Source organism: Thunnus thynnus, chromosome 13 (genome assembly GCF_963924715.1).
Source record: "Thunnus thynnus chromosome 13, fThuThy2.1, whole genome shotgun sequence".
Taxonomy (NCBI): domain Eukaryota; kingdom Metazoa; phylum Chordata; class Actinopteri; order Scombriformes; family Scombridae; genus Thunnus; species Thunnus thynnus.
In genome coordinates, this window is record NC_089529.1 from 20,427,626 (window position 1) to 20,445,448 (window position 17,823).

Here is a 17,823-nt window from a genome sequence, read left to right on the forward strand (position 1 = left end):
GCTCCTGTGACTAATGCCTGTCATATGACTGTGACACCCATGGAGACAGTTACAAGGAACAAGATTTGCTCTTGGATTTGAAAAGAAAAAGAGACCTTCTGTACCGAATTTATTTTGGTACAAAATGCCTCCGACTCTCTTCCAGAAACTTTTCAACAAGAGAAATGCGTTTTCGTCGCCGCCCCCGAGATGTAGCAAAGAGGACCCAGCTTTCAGGTAGCTATTTTATGTGAGTGTGTGTGTGTGTGTGTGCGTGTATGTATGTGTGTGTGTGTGTGTAACGTTGTACGTGTGTACGCTAACGTAATTTATCACTTTCGCTGTGGTGTTTGGAAGCATGACAGAGTTTTTTGGACGTGGTGAATATTTCAAACTCGCGGGCACTTTACAAATCAACGCTGTATAGTTTTGTTCATGATTTGTGCCTGTTGGTGAGGTCAGCTAACACGCTAATGCTAGCTACCAGACGTTAGCGGGGCTGCTGCTGGCTGCTGCTGTTGCACACGCTGCCTCTTCTTGGTGGGACTCGGCTTACCGCGTTAGCCAGCACTTTTTTCCTCGTTTACACAAGTGCTGTAGCTCGTGTGTTGATGATAATAAGCTGATAATAAGTTGATAATAAACACTTCCTTCCTTTTTAGACTTGTGGTATAATCAGCGAATCGGTATAATCGCTTATAAGTTGCAGAAGCTGTGTCCCGCTTTCTCCTTTGTCTGAGCCGTTGTCCCTCTTTGTGTTTCTGGGGTAACAGTATTTAAGCCTGTGTGGTAGGAAGAAAACAACTACAGTACAGTCACGCTGCTTTGTGTCGCTTATCGCCAGCAATAGCCCCGATAACTTGGTGCAAAGTACAGCTGGCTTCTGTCAGTCCTACCGACGGTACTGTACTCTCTGCCAGCGCCGTCAGACAGCAGCGGAGGACACTGTGTGCTCTGTATTGAAGCACATGTGATCACTATAGTTAGACAGATCCTCGACAAGCCGGGCTTCAGCCTCCGAGGACTGACCATAGACTGTGAATGCACACTTTTTTAAAAAAAATAATCAGATAAACGCTTTTGTGTGTTTAAAGCGGCCGAATCGGATGTTTTGTTCGGATTGTTTAGTTTACATGAGTGATGCCTTGCATAAACACAATAGTATTGTACTGGTCGCAGGTGTCTGGCATTCACTGAAGCAGATGTATAGCAATTACTTCAACTTCAAATGTAGAAAAGATGTAACAAGTATTTGGAATAGCATTTGTTCGCTTTGTTTTTTTTTAACCTTAAAAAAGCTTCTATGTCATAGTGCTGCATCAGGCAAAGTCATGAGATCAGTCATGATGTTATAAAGCAGCCATTTCCCAATACTGACAGGCTTACCATGATATTGTGCATCCACGGCAGAGGCTGCTGCTGGCTACAAGAATAACTAATTATAATAAAAAGGGATTATGTGATTAATGGTCTAAAATTATTAAATTCAACATCTATCTCTGCAGCCAAAGCATGAAGCATTTCTCATATTAACAAGTAATGTGACTAGCAGCAGTAGAAGTACTTGTTATTGAAGTACCCTAAGGCTAAATTCAACCTGAGTGAGCAATGCATCATTGAGCTGGCCAGTGGGATACTCTATACTCCCAGAGTTGATTTGCAGTTTCCCTGTGCATGTTCTTACACACATTCTGGGTCAGGGTCAGGTCTGGCACCAAGGGGAAATTGCTCTATTTAGTTTTAAATACACTTGCATCGGAAAATTTTTGCTCTCAGCCCATCACCCATGGTAGATATATTTACCAGAGGACCTGAAAGCTCACCTCCTTCTGGTGCCGCTTGCACTTTGGCCCATGTCTGTGCCAGAGCACGTTCCACGGTCATAAAGGTGCCCTGCACCCAGTGATATAAATGCTGTGAGCGTATGTGTGTAGCTGGCAGGCCTCAATTCTAGAGCAAACAGGCAGACAGCAGGCGTTTCTGTTAACTCGGTGGTCAGCTGTGCTCTTCGTACTTCTGGCATGAGTTCCCCATTCATCAGCCATGAACTGCTTTGGAGAAGGCAGAACTGTGAGGAGACAAAGGCATGGAGAAGGAGAGGTGGATGGAGAGGACACTTGGGTGGTAGCAGGAATAGGCTAGAATACATAATTTATGTTTATAAGGGATTTGGGATCAGATAAAATTAGTGGATCAGAGGGAAGAAGAGAACGTCTGATGATGGTGTAAAAGTGGAGGATGGGAAAAGCTGAGTGGATCCAGTTAGACACGATGCCACCAATAATAATAATAATGATAAACACAAACAATAAATTGAGGTTTATAATTATCTTTGGGCATAAATTTCAAGTAAGACACTAGCCTGAACTTCTCTGGGAGGTTGTCCTTCTATAATGTTGTACTTGCACACTGGAGTTCCCTTAAGCTTTAATTAGAGACATTAAGCAACATAGGTTTTCCTCAGGCAAATACTCAAATGAAGGAAATGAGATATATTTATATATACCAAAATGATCATGATAATGAAAACCCTGTCGCTTCCTGCTTTCAAAGTGGATGTTTGGTCTAACTTAACATTCTCAGGCTAGATTTCTTTAAGCCAGACTAATATATCGGGAGGACCAGTATTATAAGTAAATGTTTGCTTATCACTAATAGATCATGTAAAATGTAATTTAAAAAATAATAAAACAGTGTGTTAAACAGTATGTGTATTACTGATTTTTGAATAGCCTACTTTGTTGTCTTTTTTTACATTCAAATATCAGTTTAGGCATCAACCTAAAAAGTCCAGTAAGGGCTGGGCTTCATCTAGTTCAGTATTAAATTCCCAGAGATCTAGCTGGGTGCTACGCAAGTGAAAACCTGGCAGGGGATGAAGAAAAAGGTCTTCAAAAAAAGTTTTGCTGTTTTGTAACCCTGTTGCCTTGCATAATGCATCACCCAAAGATCTGCCACAGCACAACACCGTGCCGTCCAGAATACCACAGAGGGCAGCAGGTTGGCTGACCCTGGTAGGAAAGCCTAAAAAGCCCTGGCTTCAAACCTGACCACGGACAGCATACTGTACATTACACTGAGAGCTCCTGGTTCATACTGCAGCCAGTCAGAGGCCTGAGCGTCAGCCAACAGCTTTGTCCTCCCCACCCACACCCAAACTGCTTGTCCTGGCTGCCCCCTACCACCAGTGCCCGCTGAGGAAACTTCCTTCTTGACCTGGGCCATACAGAAAAGTGTGTGTGTGTGTGAGTGTGAGAGAGAGTGAGGGAGGGAGAGAGAGAGAGAGAGAGAGGGAGGGGGAGAGAGAGAGAGAGAGAGAGAGAGAATGACAGTTGTGTGTGCAAGATGTGTTTCAAAAGGGAAAATTGGTGTCTGAAAGCAAAAGATTTATCTGAAACTAAGAAGCAAGTTATGCTATACGGATAAAGCCGTTCTGAATATTTCACCCTTATTGTTGTCGAAATAAACATCTGACTTTCCTTCCTAATGCATAGATTCTCAGAACCAGATCACTAGTTTTTGTCATGAGAAACTTTGAAAATAAAGTTTTTCTAAAAGCCAGCTTTTACCTGCTTCATTTTGTAGGTGGACTTTGCATTTTCAAGATAATATAAAATAGGCACTAGTCTGTAAAATAACTAAAACCTTGTGGTGCTTTTAAAATGTACTGTAGACTCACCAAATTGGATTTGATATGATTGTGCAGCTGACCTCTGGAAGCAACATATCCCAGAATCCTCCTTCATCTGTGAAAATTATATATTTACATATTATATTGCTTATTGCAGAACCAAATTTTACACCACATCCAGATTTATTTATAGAGAAACCTGTTCCTTGACGGTTTACAGGAGAAGTAGTGTCTCAGGTTCCTGATTGGCATGATGTCCTTCCTCCACCTCGACTGCGTACTTTCATAGCTCGGTGTGTCATGTGAGGCTTTCATCAATCTCAAGCTGTCATGTTTGTGGGCCGATCACATGGCTGTGTTCTCAGTTACTGGCATAAAGGTGCGAGTTGAATAAGAAGAGAGAAGTGTGTGTGTGTGTGTCAGTTTCACTGCCTCACTCAGTATTATTATTACTTATGCATATTTAAAGAATGTTGGCATCGCACATTCACATATATGTCACGTATAGCTTCGCATTGGAAGCCTGCCTGCTTCTGTGTGTGTGTTTGTTTGTGTGTGTGTGAATGTTGCAGGCCTGCCAGGGTTCTGTAAAGACAGCGGCTGTCATCAGGTTCCTATCAGGGGTATTTTAAGTGGCCACACTCGGGCTTCTCAGAACTGCAGGGTCATGGTAAAGATATAGTTTTACGTAAAAGCTACACACACACGACACACAGGCAGTAGCATTCTGATGAGTGCTAATATGTTGGCTGAACATCTAGTTAGGCCTGCATGTCCTCTTACTTTGTGAGTACATCAATTCAAGCACTGCCCATATTGCACTCACTGCAGGATATTGAGCTCGGTTGTTGTCGATTGGCTGGTTGTTAGGGCCTTTCTAGATTGAGGTGAACTGATATATGACCATACCAACACCTGACAAATTGTAAAAATGGAGAACTTGTAAATCAAATTAAATATCAAGACTTTATTTTGTTGAACAGTCTCCAGTTTCACAGTTAATGCTGATACATGATACAAGGGCAGCAGGACCTCACAAACGGTGCAAAGGCACAGTACACCACATAATAAGATCAGTGGACGGTGTTACTTTTCAAGTGATGTTGGACATTTATTTTCATGTCGTATTTGGTTATATAAGTCAGTCATAGTTTACTACAAAGACTTCAGCATTTGTTTCCTTTATTGTTATGAACAAACAGGTGTAATGGATGGCTTATTAGGCTGGCAGTACAATGGCATTGATTTTCTTTTTTTAAACTGATTCATTGATTGGTTATTGATGAAATTAGGGCTGCAAATAACGATGATTGTAATTAGCAATTAATCTGTTGATTATTTTCTCAATTAATTGATTAGTAGTTTGGTCAATAAAATGTCAAAAAGTGGTGAAAAATGTCAGTAACAGTTTTCCATAGCCTAAGGTGATGTCCTCAAATGTTTTTTTTTTTGTTTGTTTGTTTGTTTTCCCAGAGCAGCAGTCCACAACCCACAGATATTTAGTTTATTATTACATCGGGCTAAAGAAACCAGAAAATGTTCACATTTGAGAAGCTGGAATCAGAGAATTTGGAAATTTTCTTCTTAAAAATGACTCAAAATGATTAATGGATCATCAAAATAGTTGGCAATTAATTTAATAGTTGGTAACTAATAGATTAATCCTTGCAGCTCTAGATGAAATTGAATCGTTCATTGAATATTCAGTAGTTTAGTTTGAAGTACTGATCTTTATGGGTTATTCTAGGCTCTGCAGTGACATCTGACCCTCACTTTAAGAACCCTCGATTTTTTTGTTTTCTAAGACTATGTTGTCAGAACATGGTAAAGATGCTTTTAATGACATCTTCCATCAAAGAAATATCTCATGTTTGTTCATTTTGCTTGTTCACTTTTCTTTAACCTTGAATGTCAGTTTAAAAACAAATCCTTACATTCAACCTTGTCGAGTAAATCTTATCTAAATCCTTATCAGCACAGGACAGACAATGAGCAGTGTGATTAGAGCGTCTGCTGGGATCCTGAAAGTCAAACCAAAAAGTTCACTCTGTCATATCACCCAATTAGCCTACTTTCAGCCTCCAGATGAGAGAAAAGGAAAGAGAGACAAGTGACAAGGAGGCATGTGGGGGAGGTGCTTTGACAGGGAGGCAGGATGTGCTGACTGACAGTAGAATCACTTTGCTGTAAGGCTGAGAAATTATCATGTCTACACTTTGTATCCCTTTGATTAGTTACTGGATCAAAGAGGAAAGACAATTTCAATGTATTATACTTGTTGCAGTCATTAATAGTCAAAATCTGATGATTTTGAGATGTAAAGAGCACTTCCGTTTTTAAAATGTCACATTTTTTTAAAGAAAGTCTGTTTTTGCAAACTGCAAAATTGAACTTACACCATGATTTCTACATAGCTGTCACCACTCCTGTTCAGTTCTTTTGATGATACGTTCATGTGATTCTTTATGAGACACAATCATACACTCAATAATCGTCACTCCCTTCTGTCATGTGTTGCTGATTCAGAAGAAGCCGTGACTCAGGAATAAGGCATAGCGTACACATAGTCATTTAATAATACCGACTCACACTTGCATACTCACACACAGTGTAAAGATAAACACATGTAAGTAGAGCTCCTTGCAGGACCTGTAAAGGACACTACGCAGGGAGGAACATCAACAGTATGCTGATGATTAAGTATTACTCTGCAGATTTAATTTTCTTTATGTAATGTTTATGTAAATCTTGATATGTTACAACATTTCTTACTGACTTCTTTACTGTGGATTGATTCCAGCTAATATCAACCTCTAGTTATACGAGTCTGTTCACAAAAACAGTCGATGTTTGAATGTATTTTTGCTGTGAGTGCAGTAGCCTCTGGGCGTTGCAGCATCTTCACCTACTCAGACTCATGTGATTGCTGGAATGCAGAAGTCTGTAACGTGACATAACCAACAGTGAAACCAGCAGGTATGCAGGTAGTCAGGTGCTTTCAGGCCTTGTGGGTCAGCTCCTGGAGGGAGTTGCTGTTTACTATATTGTTAGGAAGCTCAGCATTAAGTGTTGGTGTGACAAGAGGCACAGAATGTGAGACTTGGCCTCTCCAGCAGCAAAGCATTCCCTCTTTGAAGGGTTAATTTCAGCCTATTTAGCATTACACAGATACACCAGCCTCTACATGGAAAGCCGGCAGACCGTGTGAAGTATTGGCGCATCCATGTAAAGATAAGATGTGATCTCTGTTCTTCTGTTTCACTGCACCGATGCATATCTAGTAGTCATAATGCATTTGTACCATCATGGGAAAGTAGCATCACAGCACAGACTGAGCTACTAACTGAGCTCACAATTAACTGTACAGCCAGGACTCATACGTGTGTATTAAACTTGTGATACATCAGGCAGTTTATCAAGAAAATACACAGCTAAATACACAGTTGCCATTAGTGTCCAAAATTAACTCTTTGACTCACCTGTTAAGGGGCTGGTAGATGAAAAAATCCACAGGCCAAACATATTTTTACCGGCCAAAACATTCATTTCAGTACATTTCATTGAGATAATAAGGTATTAATAACTATTTAATTAACGATAGCTAGCAGCAAACCAGCGGCAAGTGACAGTTTAATGGAGAGCTGCGATGTCGAGTAGCTGATGTCCTATACGGTATTTTACAATACTGTTTAGAGTTACATAAAAAACACTGCATAGAGACAAACTTGAGTGATTTCCTCTGAGCCATCATGCTAGATGTTTTATTACATAACAATTTTGGCGCAAACACTTAACCGCCAGTGTGGTTGATAGCCGTCTGAGGTTTACTCGCCAAACAGAAAATCTACCCGCGTTTGGTGCTTGGCGGGTGTTAATTTCAGACCTTGGTTGTCATGCTGTCAGTTTAAGAGTGTTGAGATATCATTTTGGCAGTATTGCTGTGCAGTGTTCTCTCAGGACAAGTCACCTCAGCAGTCATCACCTACAGAGCAGGCTGCCCTTATGGAAAACTTTCCTTACTTCATCTAGATATCTTTTTGTGTGGTTTGTCACATCGCCCATGTATGTTGTGTTCTCACGGTGTCTGAGGTTGTAGTATTCACTCTCTACCTTAGTCATGTGTTACCACCTTTATGCAATCTGTATCTGCAATCTACACCAGATTTTTTATAGTAAATAATATTTTAACAGAAGAAAAGCTAGCACGGTGTTGTCATCTGCAGTGGTTGTTAACACCGGGGCAAGCAATGAAACTCTACTAGTCTAATGCAGATAACCTAAAAAAAAGTGTGTCAGTGTCTTAGTGTAGTTCTGTAGTAATTTATATACTAGTAGTTTCTGGTGCACAGTCAAAATCTTTTTTATGACAGTATTGCACATTTGATGTTGTCTGCAGCAAAAATGCCATAAAAATGCCTTTTTAAAATACTATATCATGACTGGAGGAGAAGCTGCCGGGCCTAACAGAAACTTCTGTCACACACAGCCGGAAGAACGTCACGCAGCTTGGACCGAGGGGATATTTATGTAACTGTCTCTCTGTCTCTAACAAACACCAACACACACACACACATGCACAGACGTTCCAGTGGCAGTGCAGAGGGAGCAAGAGGGCTCTTTGAGGTCAGTAAGTAGGCTGATGTCAGACTCACTGCAGTCAAGGAAACTTGATTGCTTTGTTATGACCTTTATCAGCATACACCTTGGCTGGGAGCAGCTATGGTGGTTGGGTTGGGTTTTTTTTTTTTTTTTGCCCCATTGTTGCAGTTTGTATCACTGTCCAATAGTATTATTTTTCTAAATTCTTCAGGAATCTGAGATTATCAAGATATATAGCTCAGGAAAAAGGAAGGGAGTTGTCAAATGCAAAAAAGTGAGAGAATTTAATATGCTCTGTATGTAGCTCCCATTATTATGCAGTTGAAATTCCCACTGCATCACAGTGGCGGCCTACCGACTTGGCTGTACTCTCGATCTTCTGTTGCGCTTGAACTTGTACTTCCATTGTACAAGTTAATTCTAAAGGCACATTAATGCATTTACAGTGTTAGTAATATCTGTTATCAAAGTGCATTAGCTTTCTGGAGAAGAACAATGAATTATATATTATTCTTACAACTGGCTCGAGACCCAGGGATTTTAATTAAAGTAATGAATTAAGCCTGGACTGATTAAATTTGTATAATTGGCATGTTCAAATATCTCTGAGACACAAATTTATGATGCATTTCTCTGTACTCTAGATAATATGATATTAAGGAGATGAATAATTTAACAGTGATATCAAGAAATGTATCAGCTTTAAGACAGCCATCCAGTCTTGTTACTATCAAATGAAAACTTTAGACTTTACCCAAAGCGACCACAGTTCATGAACTTGCATGAAAACCCATAAAAAATAAAGTGATGGGAAACAAAAAATAGCATCCCTATGCCAATTTGTGGGAGATTTGTGATGGATAAAATTTCAGTCCTCCTTTACTGACTTACTGCTCACTTTCCTACTTTAATAGAGACTTCTATAAACTGCCACTTATCACAAAACCAAGTTTTAAGAGGAATCAACATCTGGAAAGCTTTCATTTGTAAGAGTGTGGCTTTTTTATTTTTATTATTACTATTTTTTTTTTTATTTGTTTTGCTGCTCTTTATTTGTTACGAGGACGATTATTTTGTACATTTACGCATATGTGTTTCGAACTTGTTGATGAAGGAAAGCTAGAAAGAAGGGGCGAGGGGACACAAGGGAGAGAGGAACAAAGGGTTGGATTAAGAAACAACTCACAAACAAATCCCTACAGTCACTCTCTTATCACAGTGCTTTGTGGCAGTCAGCAGTCTGGGCTCGCTGCTGTTGCTGCCTCTGTACTGTCCAGCATACACAGTGCTCCTGCGATCACCTGACAGTCTCATGTTGTTGTGTGAATTTAGTTCACCGCTATTCTTAGACCCTGCTTTGGCTGAGAGAGGAGGAGAAGAGAGAGGAATAGAGAGAGGGAGAGGGCTGGGGAAAGACTGGCAGACTCGCAATGATGCCCAGGTAGGAGTCGGTAATATTTAACCAGGCTTACATGCATCCGAGTGGCTGCGGTGGTGTCGGTTAAAGCAGGTTTGAGAACAATGTTGTTGTTTTTTTTTTTGTTTTTTTTTTTTAAATTTTGTCTTCTGCCAAAGTGTTGGCAACCTGTAGCTGTTTTCCACCTGGACAGCACTAGCAGTTTGAGTTAACAAGGCAGAGGTTTTTAGTGCCAGGTGTTTTGGTGATGAAAAAGATTGATTGCTCCTCATCTGAGGCCACGTTACATAATGTGGATTAATGGGTTTGTGTTGAAGCGCACCTTCTGTTTTTGATAAGAAAGAAGCTGACGAATATGCTTTTGGATGGAGTTTCACATATCTTTGATGTCATATTTGGTAACTAGGGGTGTATCTTTTCAAAGAAGCCATGCTTGTTATGTTCTTGGCATTTCTTTTTTTTGTATGTAACCAGAATTAAACTGTTGCGTGCATGCGCTTTCCATTTGAGATCAACAGATTGTTCAAGGAAATAAGTGTAAAGTGTGTGTGTGTGTGAGTGAAAGAGAGAGTCCGCAGCACCAAGGTAGAACATTTTCGAGTCATTTTCGGTTCAAACCATTGAGGTCAAGGCGGTACAAGTATGTAACAGTCATGAAGTCATGTGCTGCTTTTATGAATGACTCCCCTCTCTCCTCTGTCAGTGCTGTGACAGTCACAAGCTCACTTATGGGATACTTCCTCATTCGCTCTAATTCTGCCTCGTCTTTCTTTCAGATGTTTTTTATGTCTATCTCAGATGTTTTTTTGTTTGCGTTTCTGTTTTATATTACCTTTCCTCTCCTCTACCTCGTGTTTAGTTTTTCTTTTTTTTTTTTTTTGTTCTCAGCTTTTGTTCTTTGTCTAATCACTCCAGTTCTTGTTGTGAACCCCATCTTTATTTGCGCTCTTTGTCTTTTCCTTCTCCCTCTACTTTTGAAAACATTTTTTCACTCTTGTGTTTGCCGCTACTTATAAAAAGGCCTGTCTTTCTTGCTTCATGCCCTGTGTTTATCCCTTCTTCTTTGCATCTCTCACTTGTCTTTTCTGTCTTTTTTTTTCTGTTATGTTTAAAACAAAGAGAGCAGTGAACTTGGTGTCTCTGCAAATTATGCAGAATTCCTCTGGGCTGATCTGTAACCAACACATCATCTTATTTTTGTCGTTGCTGTTCCCACATTGGGTCAGAAAGTATAAGGGGATCATGTTACTTCTGGGCAATGTCATATTTAGTAATACTAGCTGCACTGTTCTCTGTGCATTCAAAACTGTGCTAGATCAGCAAATACTGGCTTAAAACTTTGAATTCAGTCAAAGTTAAGATTAAATCAGTTAAATTGCAAACAGGGTATTTCAAAGATTAGGCTATTACTCAAGTCTTTCTCAATAAAACAGTAGTGTCAACACAAATGTACAATGATGCACAACAGCTGAATACATGAAAACCAACAGCAAAGTCAAATTTATAAATAAATGACTCATGAAAGGCTGTAGTCTAATTGCAGGGAGGCATGTGACTGACTAAAACAACCACCTGATATGTAATCTTACACACAAGTCTATGGGCTGAATATCGACCTGGCCCCATACAATGCAATTTGAGCTCATTATGTAGGCCAGGCAAGCATTACGTCACCCTTTTAGCACTCAGACTGGGTAAGAGGTTGGGTCTCCCCTCGGATAGGAGCCAGGAGAAGAAATCTGAAGATGTTTTTCTTTATTGTAAAGCAATTGAACATGAGCTTCCACTAGCTGTCGGTACAAACAAAGAAAGAGAATAACAGCAACAGAACAACCATTTACCAGCTGAGTATCTGATTTGGATTCAACCCACGTAAAGAGGAGGGTTGAAAATCCATGTTGGATGATGTATGTTGAGTGATTAAATTGATCGCCATCATGTCACTGCGTTGGACTAAAAGGGATATAAGATGACAGCCAGTCTGGTCAAAGATGTGTCATTGAATAACCGACTACTGCCTAGGCACAGGCACAATAGTCAAAATGAAGTGTAAAACCCCAAGTAGAAAATAAGTACAAATTTAAATGTCACAGCCCAATTTTAAAATCACCAACACGGCAATTGGAAAATCTGACAGCAGTGACTCTTTGTTATGCCGAGAATAGAGTAAAAAAAAAAAAACCAGACTCCAAACAACCTGTGACTGGAATACTTTTGAACTATGCAGGAAGAACCTGCATGTCTGGACTCCGCCGGTCTGGTTCATAAACCTCAGTGTCAACAAATGGTGCATGTTTTCTGCTTCATTTGTGAGAACTTGTTACAATCCTAAGAGGTCAGTAATCCTTGGGCTAGGTCCACAAGGACCTGTCGGAGCCTCCTGGACAGTTGGAGCATACTAGCAGTCATACTAGCTATAGGAGGTGACACAATATGAATATTATTCTGAACATATGTCTGAGAGATACAGATGTGTCTATCTGCTAAATCTCCTACATACACTATGATAGTGCTGTTATCATGCAGTTTCAGCATTGGCTTGGCCTCAGGGCAACACCTCTTCCGTGGTTTTTGATGCCAAAAGCCACTTGTCGATAGTAGTTGCACTTTCCGTCATGTGCTTCATGTTTTAATGTAATAGCAGCAGTAGGCCTCTAATGTGAGGCCACTGTGGAAGTGTTGGCACTGCCTACAAGATTAACTGTGCAGCAGCATGTATGCAGTGAAACGTGGCTTCTTCTATTGAATGCCCACAAAGTCTAATTTAAATTCAGATGGTGGTTTTGGTCCATAGGCAGGCAGTGTTTCTGGCAAGTGAGCTACAAGATTGAATGCTGGTGGTGTTTCCATGCAGAAATGGTCAGGCAAGTTATTGTACAACCGATGTTTCCTGTATGAGTCCCAAAAAGTTACTCTTATATAGCTGCTTTTCAAGGCCCAATCTGACAGATGTCTTTGGTTTGACAACTTAACACTAAGGCTGCAGCACATGACTCCCTCCCTCCCACTCACCCGCAAGACTGAATCATTCCTCCTCGAAGAATGCTGGTCATGCTTTGACACCAGTGTTTGGTAAATAGTAGCAACATCCATGGGAATGTACACATAGACCCTCTTCTTCTCACACCAAGAACAACACACCAGCACACAGGTATTCCCTGCCCTGTCAAGGCTCACTGACCAACAATTGAAATGCTGCTTTTGAATGTGGGCTTGTGTGTGCAATTTGTTGGCAAGTGAGGTGGACTTAACTGTTCCTTTTCCACCCCTCCCCACCAACCCATTTACTATAAACACCTGTGTTTAGGGACGCTCCCTACTCCCCAATAAAAGGCTATATTTAGGTCCAGCTCTGTGTCCATCTGCCTGACCCATCTATCCGTCAGATCAGAAAGAAATCCTCTACCATGTATCTGTCGCTCCAAGCCCCTGTCATCTTTAGCCCCTACTAAATCAAACAGGGAGCTGAGTTTCCCCAAAAGCAGAAGGGGCTGCCAGAGCCATGTGAAGACCTGCTATACCCACACTGATGGCTGGGCAGCCAGATCTTTCTATGGATGTAGGTGTGAAAATGCAAAAACATCCTTCACGATATTACCTGAGATGACCGGCATTTTTTTTTTAAGATGAGCTGAATGAAACCACTGGTTACCTAGCAACAGGCATGCAGCAGAGGCTACCATTAAAAACAGCTTAACTGTTATTTAACTGTTGGGCAGAAGAAATGTACCAGTACTAATGTCTGAGTCATCTTGAGTTGTTTGATTTTATTGTGGACTAATGGAGTCTTGATTGGGTAAGAATTTAGTCGATTGTTATTTTAAAAATCAGAGTATCTACATGAGTGCATTACACTCAGAGACAATAATACAATTTGATAGATATTTCCATTTCAATCTACAAATCGATTAGTTTAAGAATTCATACAGCTGTTAATGAATTCCTTTAGTTGAGAAAAGCCTCAGCAGGGACAATGGTTGATATAGTGGCTCTTTACTCTACAGTTATATCGGTGGATGAAGGTTGTTTGTCTTGAGCAAAGTGCTTAATAGTGACTATAACAAGAAGGTTTTGGATTAAACTTCTTGGCTGTCTGGGATGAAATCAGCTGAGTGAGTGGCAGCGTTCTAGACTGTAAATCTATAGTGGTGGGTGGGTAGTAGGTTGTCTTGTGGCATATCTTTGTGGCTCCCCACTGGTTAAGGCATGAGATGGATGAATGGCAGCTGAGGCATGGAGTCTGTTGGCTCTGCCATGCCCACTGGCAAAGATGACAGGTTAAACGTGGTTTATTACAAGCTTGCTAATACATAATCTCTACCTTTTTCTCTACTGCTCAGAGCAAAGCCAGTTGTCTGCTTGTACAGATAACAAGCAGATACCGTGCAGAAATTGGGTAGTTCGGGAACTACACCGTGGTTTAAATATGCTTCATAACAAAATCAGTTACTATCATAATAATAATATCAGAGTTAAGCAAATTTGCCTTTGTCACAGGTAAAAGTTGTTGAAATTGTTAAAATTTTATTCCGTGTTGTTTAGAGAAAGAATTTAATCATGTCAATACTCAGTTATTGAAAATGTTAGTGCTCAGATTTGGTTTTAGCTGTGGATAAAGCTGTGTTGTTGACCAACTGCTTCATTCAGCACTATGCTGCACCAGATTGTTTTGGAAGTGTTTTGTTACTGGAGCATGACCTCATTGTCTCTAATGTGCAAACTCCCTGGAAGAAACACACTGAGAAATGTGTGAAATATGTCTAAAAAATATGTGAGAAGTTTCTTTCCCCAGTCAGTCATTTTCATCTTACTAATGTCTGCTGCCTTATCAGTTTACAATATATGTACTAACTGCAATATTTCCTCTCTCTCTCCCACCTTCCGTCTAGCTGGCCGATACCCCAGTTGGAGCCCAGTCAGATCAGGTTGATAGTGTACCAGGACTGTGAGAGGCGTGGCCGAAATGTCCTCTTCGACTCCAATGCCAAAAAGAGGGGAGCAGAGGAAACCCCCATCACTGTGAGTCACATGTTTGTTTTGTGTGTGTGTGTGTGTGTGTGTGTGTGTGTGTGTGTGTGTGTGTGTGTGTGTGTGTGTGTGTGTGTGTTGTCATCTGGAGAAAAGACAGTTCCTGGTCTTGTTGTAATTCCAGGATTCAACTGATGCAGCAGCCTATCTACCCATCTTTTCAAATGTCTGAAACCTTCCTTAAATGATTCCCTAATAGAAAATAAGATGTTAGTTGCACTGCTAGATACATTTTCATTATTGATTCATCTACAGATTATTTTCTCAATTAATCAATTAATTGCTTTGTCCTTGAAAGGATAAAAAATGGTGTTCACAGTTTCTCCGAGGCAACACTAATGTCTTCACTTTGCTTGTTTTGCCAGACTTAGAGGCTAAAATGATTAAGATATTCAATTTATTGTCAAATGTAACAAGGAAAGACAGCAAATCATCACATCTGAGAAGCTGGAACCATCAGATGTTTGGCTTTTTGCTTGAAGAATGACTGAAACAATTAATCGATTATCAAAATAGTTGCCGATTAATTTTCTTTCGGCTGACTAATCGATTCATCGACTTATTGTTGCGGCTCTAAATGTATCTAATACAGTTACGAGATTACAGTTGTTTCTTTTTTTGTCCAACTGAATCAAGGGTAGCATCTAAATGTCTCAAGCTTGGCGTTCTGTAATCTGCAGAAACTTTGACCTTCAAAGTTCACAGACCACAAGAATAGATGAGCAACGATAAGAGCGGAGAGACGGACATAGGCACAATCAGAGAGAGAGTCACATAGGCGTGACATGCAACATAAGTCATGTGACTGTTTCATGATGTTCAGAGGACACAAGCAGCACCTTTAACCTGCGGGACGCCTCACTGCTTTAGTGAGGCGTGTCCAGAATTTTTTGTTCCATTTGAGATGGATGCTATGATCATTAAAAAAAATTGTATTCAACTTCTTCAGCGTAACTGGGTTAGTCACAAAAACTAGTTGTGCGAGTGCTTCTTAAGTTTTGTTTCCTTTGCGTTTCTTAAACAAAAGCCTGGGTCTCCTTTCGACACGATGGATTCCAAAAAGTCTTGAGATCAAATTCTCAGGAACTTCTCAGGGTGAGGATGCCCTGAAGGCAGATATAACCTTAAAAACCTGACAGTGTGTCACACAGGTAGCGTACGTATGTGTGTGCGTGTCAGTTAAGTGCATGAGGCTTTGACCCCCTTGGCAGCGTTGGTAGATTGTAAAAACACCTATCTTAACCAGTCAGACACAATGATTGAAACAGTTTTACTACAGCATATCAGTGTTTATCAGGGTGTGTGCAACAAAAGATATTACACATTTCAATTATGACTTTTGACTAGCAGCTTCAGGTGTATGGCCTCTCCCATCCTGTGATACACAGTCACCTTTTTTTTTTTTTTTTAGTTCCATTTTGAATAACATGCCTAATATTTTCATAATGCTGCTGTGTGTTCCTGTCTGACCCTGACCGGTTTGTTCTGGTGCTCTTATCTCCAATAATAATAGCCTCAGCTGACAGCCCATGTGTAAGCAGCATTCTTTCATCCTCACATGACAGCCGTGTCACTCGCTGTCTGACTGTCTTTCTCTCTCCGCCTGTCTTCGTCTCTCTCTCTCTCTCTCTCTCTCTCTCTCTCCGGTCTGGTCTCACTCGCTCTAAATTTTCCTCCTCGTTCTGTATCCACCTTTTTTCAAACACTGCTGCTTCTTTGCCCCCTCTGTGTTTCTTTCTCTTTTGAATCTGTCTCTCTTTAATGTCCTGATTGCTGTCATTTGCTTCTCTAAATTAATCTGGTTATCTTCGTCTCTCTGTAACCTTCTTAGATCACTCTCTACCCCTGTCTCTCTTTTCCTGTCTGCCTCTAACTCTTTCTCCTAATCTACCCATTTCTAATCTCTCTTTCACCCTTTAAAGTCTTCCGCTCTTTCTAGATCTCTACCTCTTCTACCTTTCTCACTGTCTCTGTTTCTTCAGCTTCTCACTCCGCACTCGGTGTCTGTCTCTCTCTCTCATCCTCCCCCTCATTCTCACCTGTCTGTTTCGCATATATTTTTTTTGCTTCCTCTTTGTCCAGTTTCTTTTTCTACTGACCAGGTTTTCCCTGCCCTCTTCCTGTGATGCCTCACTCTCTCTTGTCTGTCTGTCTGTCCGTCTGGCTCATCATCACGTCCACAACGCAGAAAAACACACAGACACACACTCACCTCCTGCTGACTTATGTCACCCTGACATTGGAAATAGGATTGCCTGTTTTCTCAACATTCTCAACTCATACGTGAGGATTAAATGAAGCACTACAGTTGGATTGGACCGGTGCCATATATACAAACACAATAAGAAGAGTTATGCAGTGTGCATGTGTGTGTGTCAGGGGTGGGGAGTTAATGCAATGTGTTACTTGGGCCGGTGTCAATATTTTTGGTGCAACCTGGATTGTTGCCAGCTACTGTGTGACTTCTATCACATGATGGCTTTTTTTGTATGTGTGTGTGTGCTTTGGGGTTGTTTTTGTTTGTTTGTTTGTTTGGTTTTTTTTGGTGAACTCAGAGGATTTTATTTTAAGGCGAGATCAACAGCAGGAACAAGCAAAACACAGAGAGAATCAAAGGATCAAGCAGGAGACAGACAGAGATGCATGGGTGAGAAAGAGTTAAGAATGAAGAAAAGAAGAAAGGGAGGGGAGAAGGAGAAAGAGACAAATCTGATCCAGGAAAGAAAAAGATGTAGTAAGGGAGAGAAAGAAAGCAGCAGGCAGGAAAGAGAGAGGGATGAAGTTGGTGTGGTGGAGGGAGAAGGAGGGAGGGAGGGAGGGAGGGAGGGAATGATTGCAGTGCTGCTCGCTCACGAGTTCCCGAAAGAGTCATATGACTGGCAGTCACATGCTGCTGGCCTCTGTGTACATACCTCACACTGCACTGCAGTGGACACACACACCCATGTACACACACACACACACAAACACACGCTTGCTCAGAATCAGAGTGGCTTCATTAGCATGAGTATGTGTATGTGTGTGTGTGTTTTACAAAATCCCTAATATTAATAATAGGGAATAGAGAATATACAGAGCATGTTGCATACATGTCTGCAGTGTTTAAAAAAATGTACTTTAAAAGAACAGAATGAAGAAAAACAATATGCCTTCTTCCTTTCAGCCTTTC

At 40.7% G+C, this 17,823-nt stretch overlaps 1 protein-coding gene across 4 annotated transcripts in view; it reads left to right on the plus strand.

Moving 5' to 3' along the window:
- The first annotated feature begins 10 nt into the window (after positions 1-10).
- fnip1 (folliculin interacting protein 1) overlaps positions 11-17,823 on the plus strand; it is a 40,682-nt gene continuing 22,869 nt past the window's right edge. For 2 of the 4 annotated variants that reach the window (XM_067608573.1, XM_067608575.1), the window contains exons 1-2: positions 11-216; positions 14,516-14,645. In XM_067608573.1, the coding sequence (XP_067464674.1) occupies positions 125-216; positions 14,516-14,645 (222 nt within the window). In that variant the 5' untranslated portion in view covers positions 11-124. Of the gene's footprint in view, positions 217-9,468; positions 9,651-9,699; positions 9,720-14,515; positions 14,646-17,823 lie in introns of those variants that run through there. The other 2 variants (XM_067608574.1, XM_067608576.1) reach the window with 2 other exon arrangements.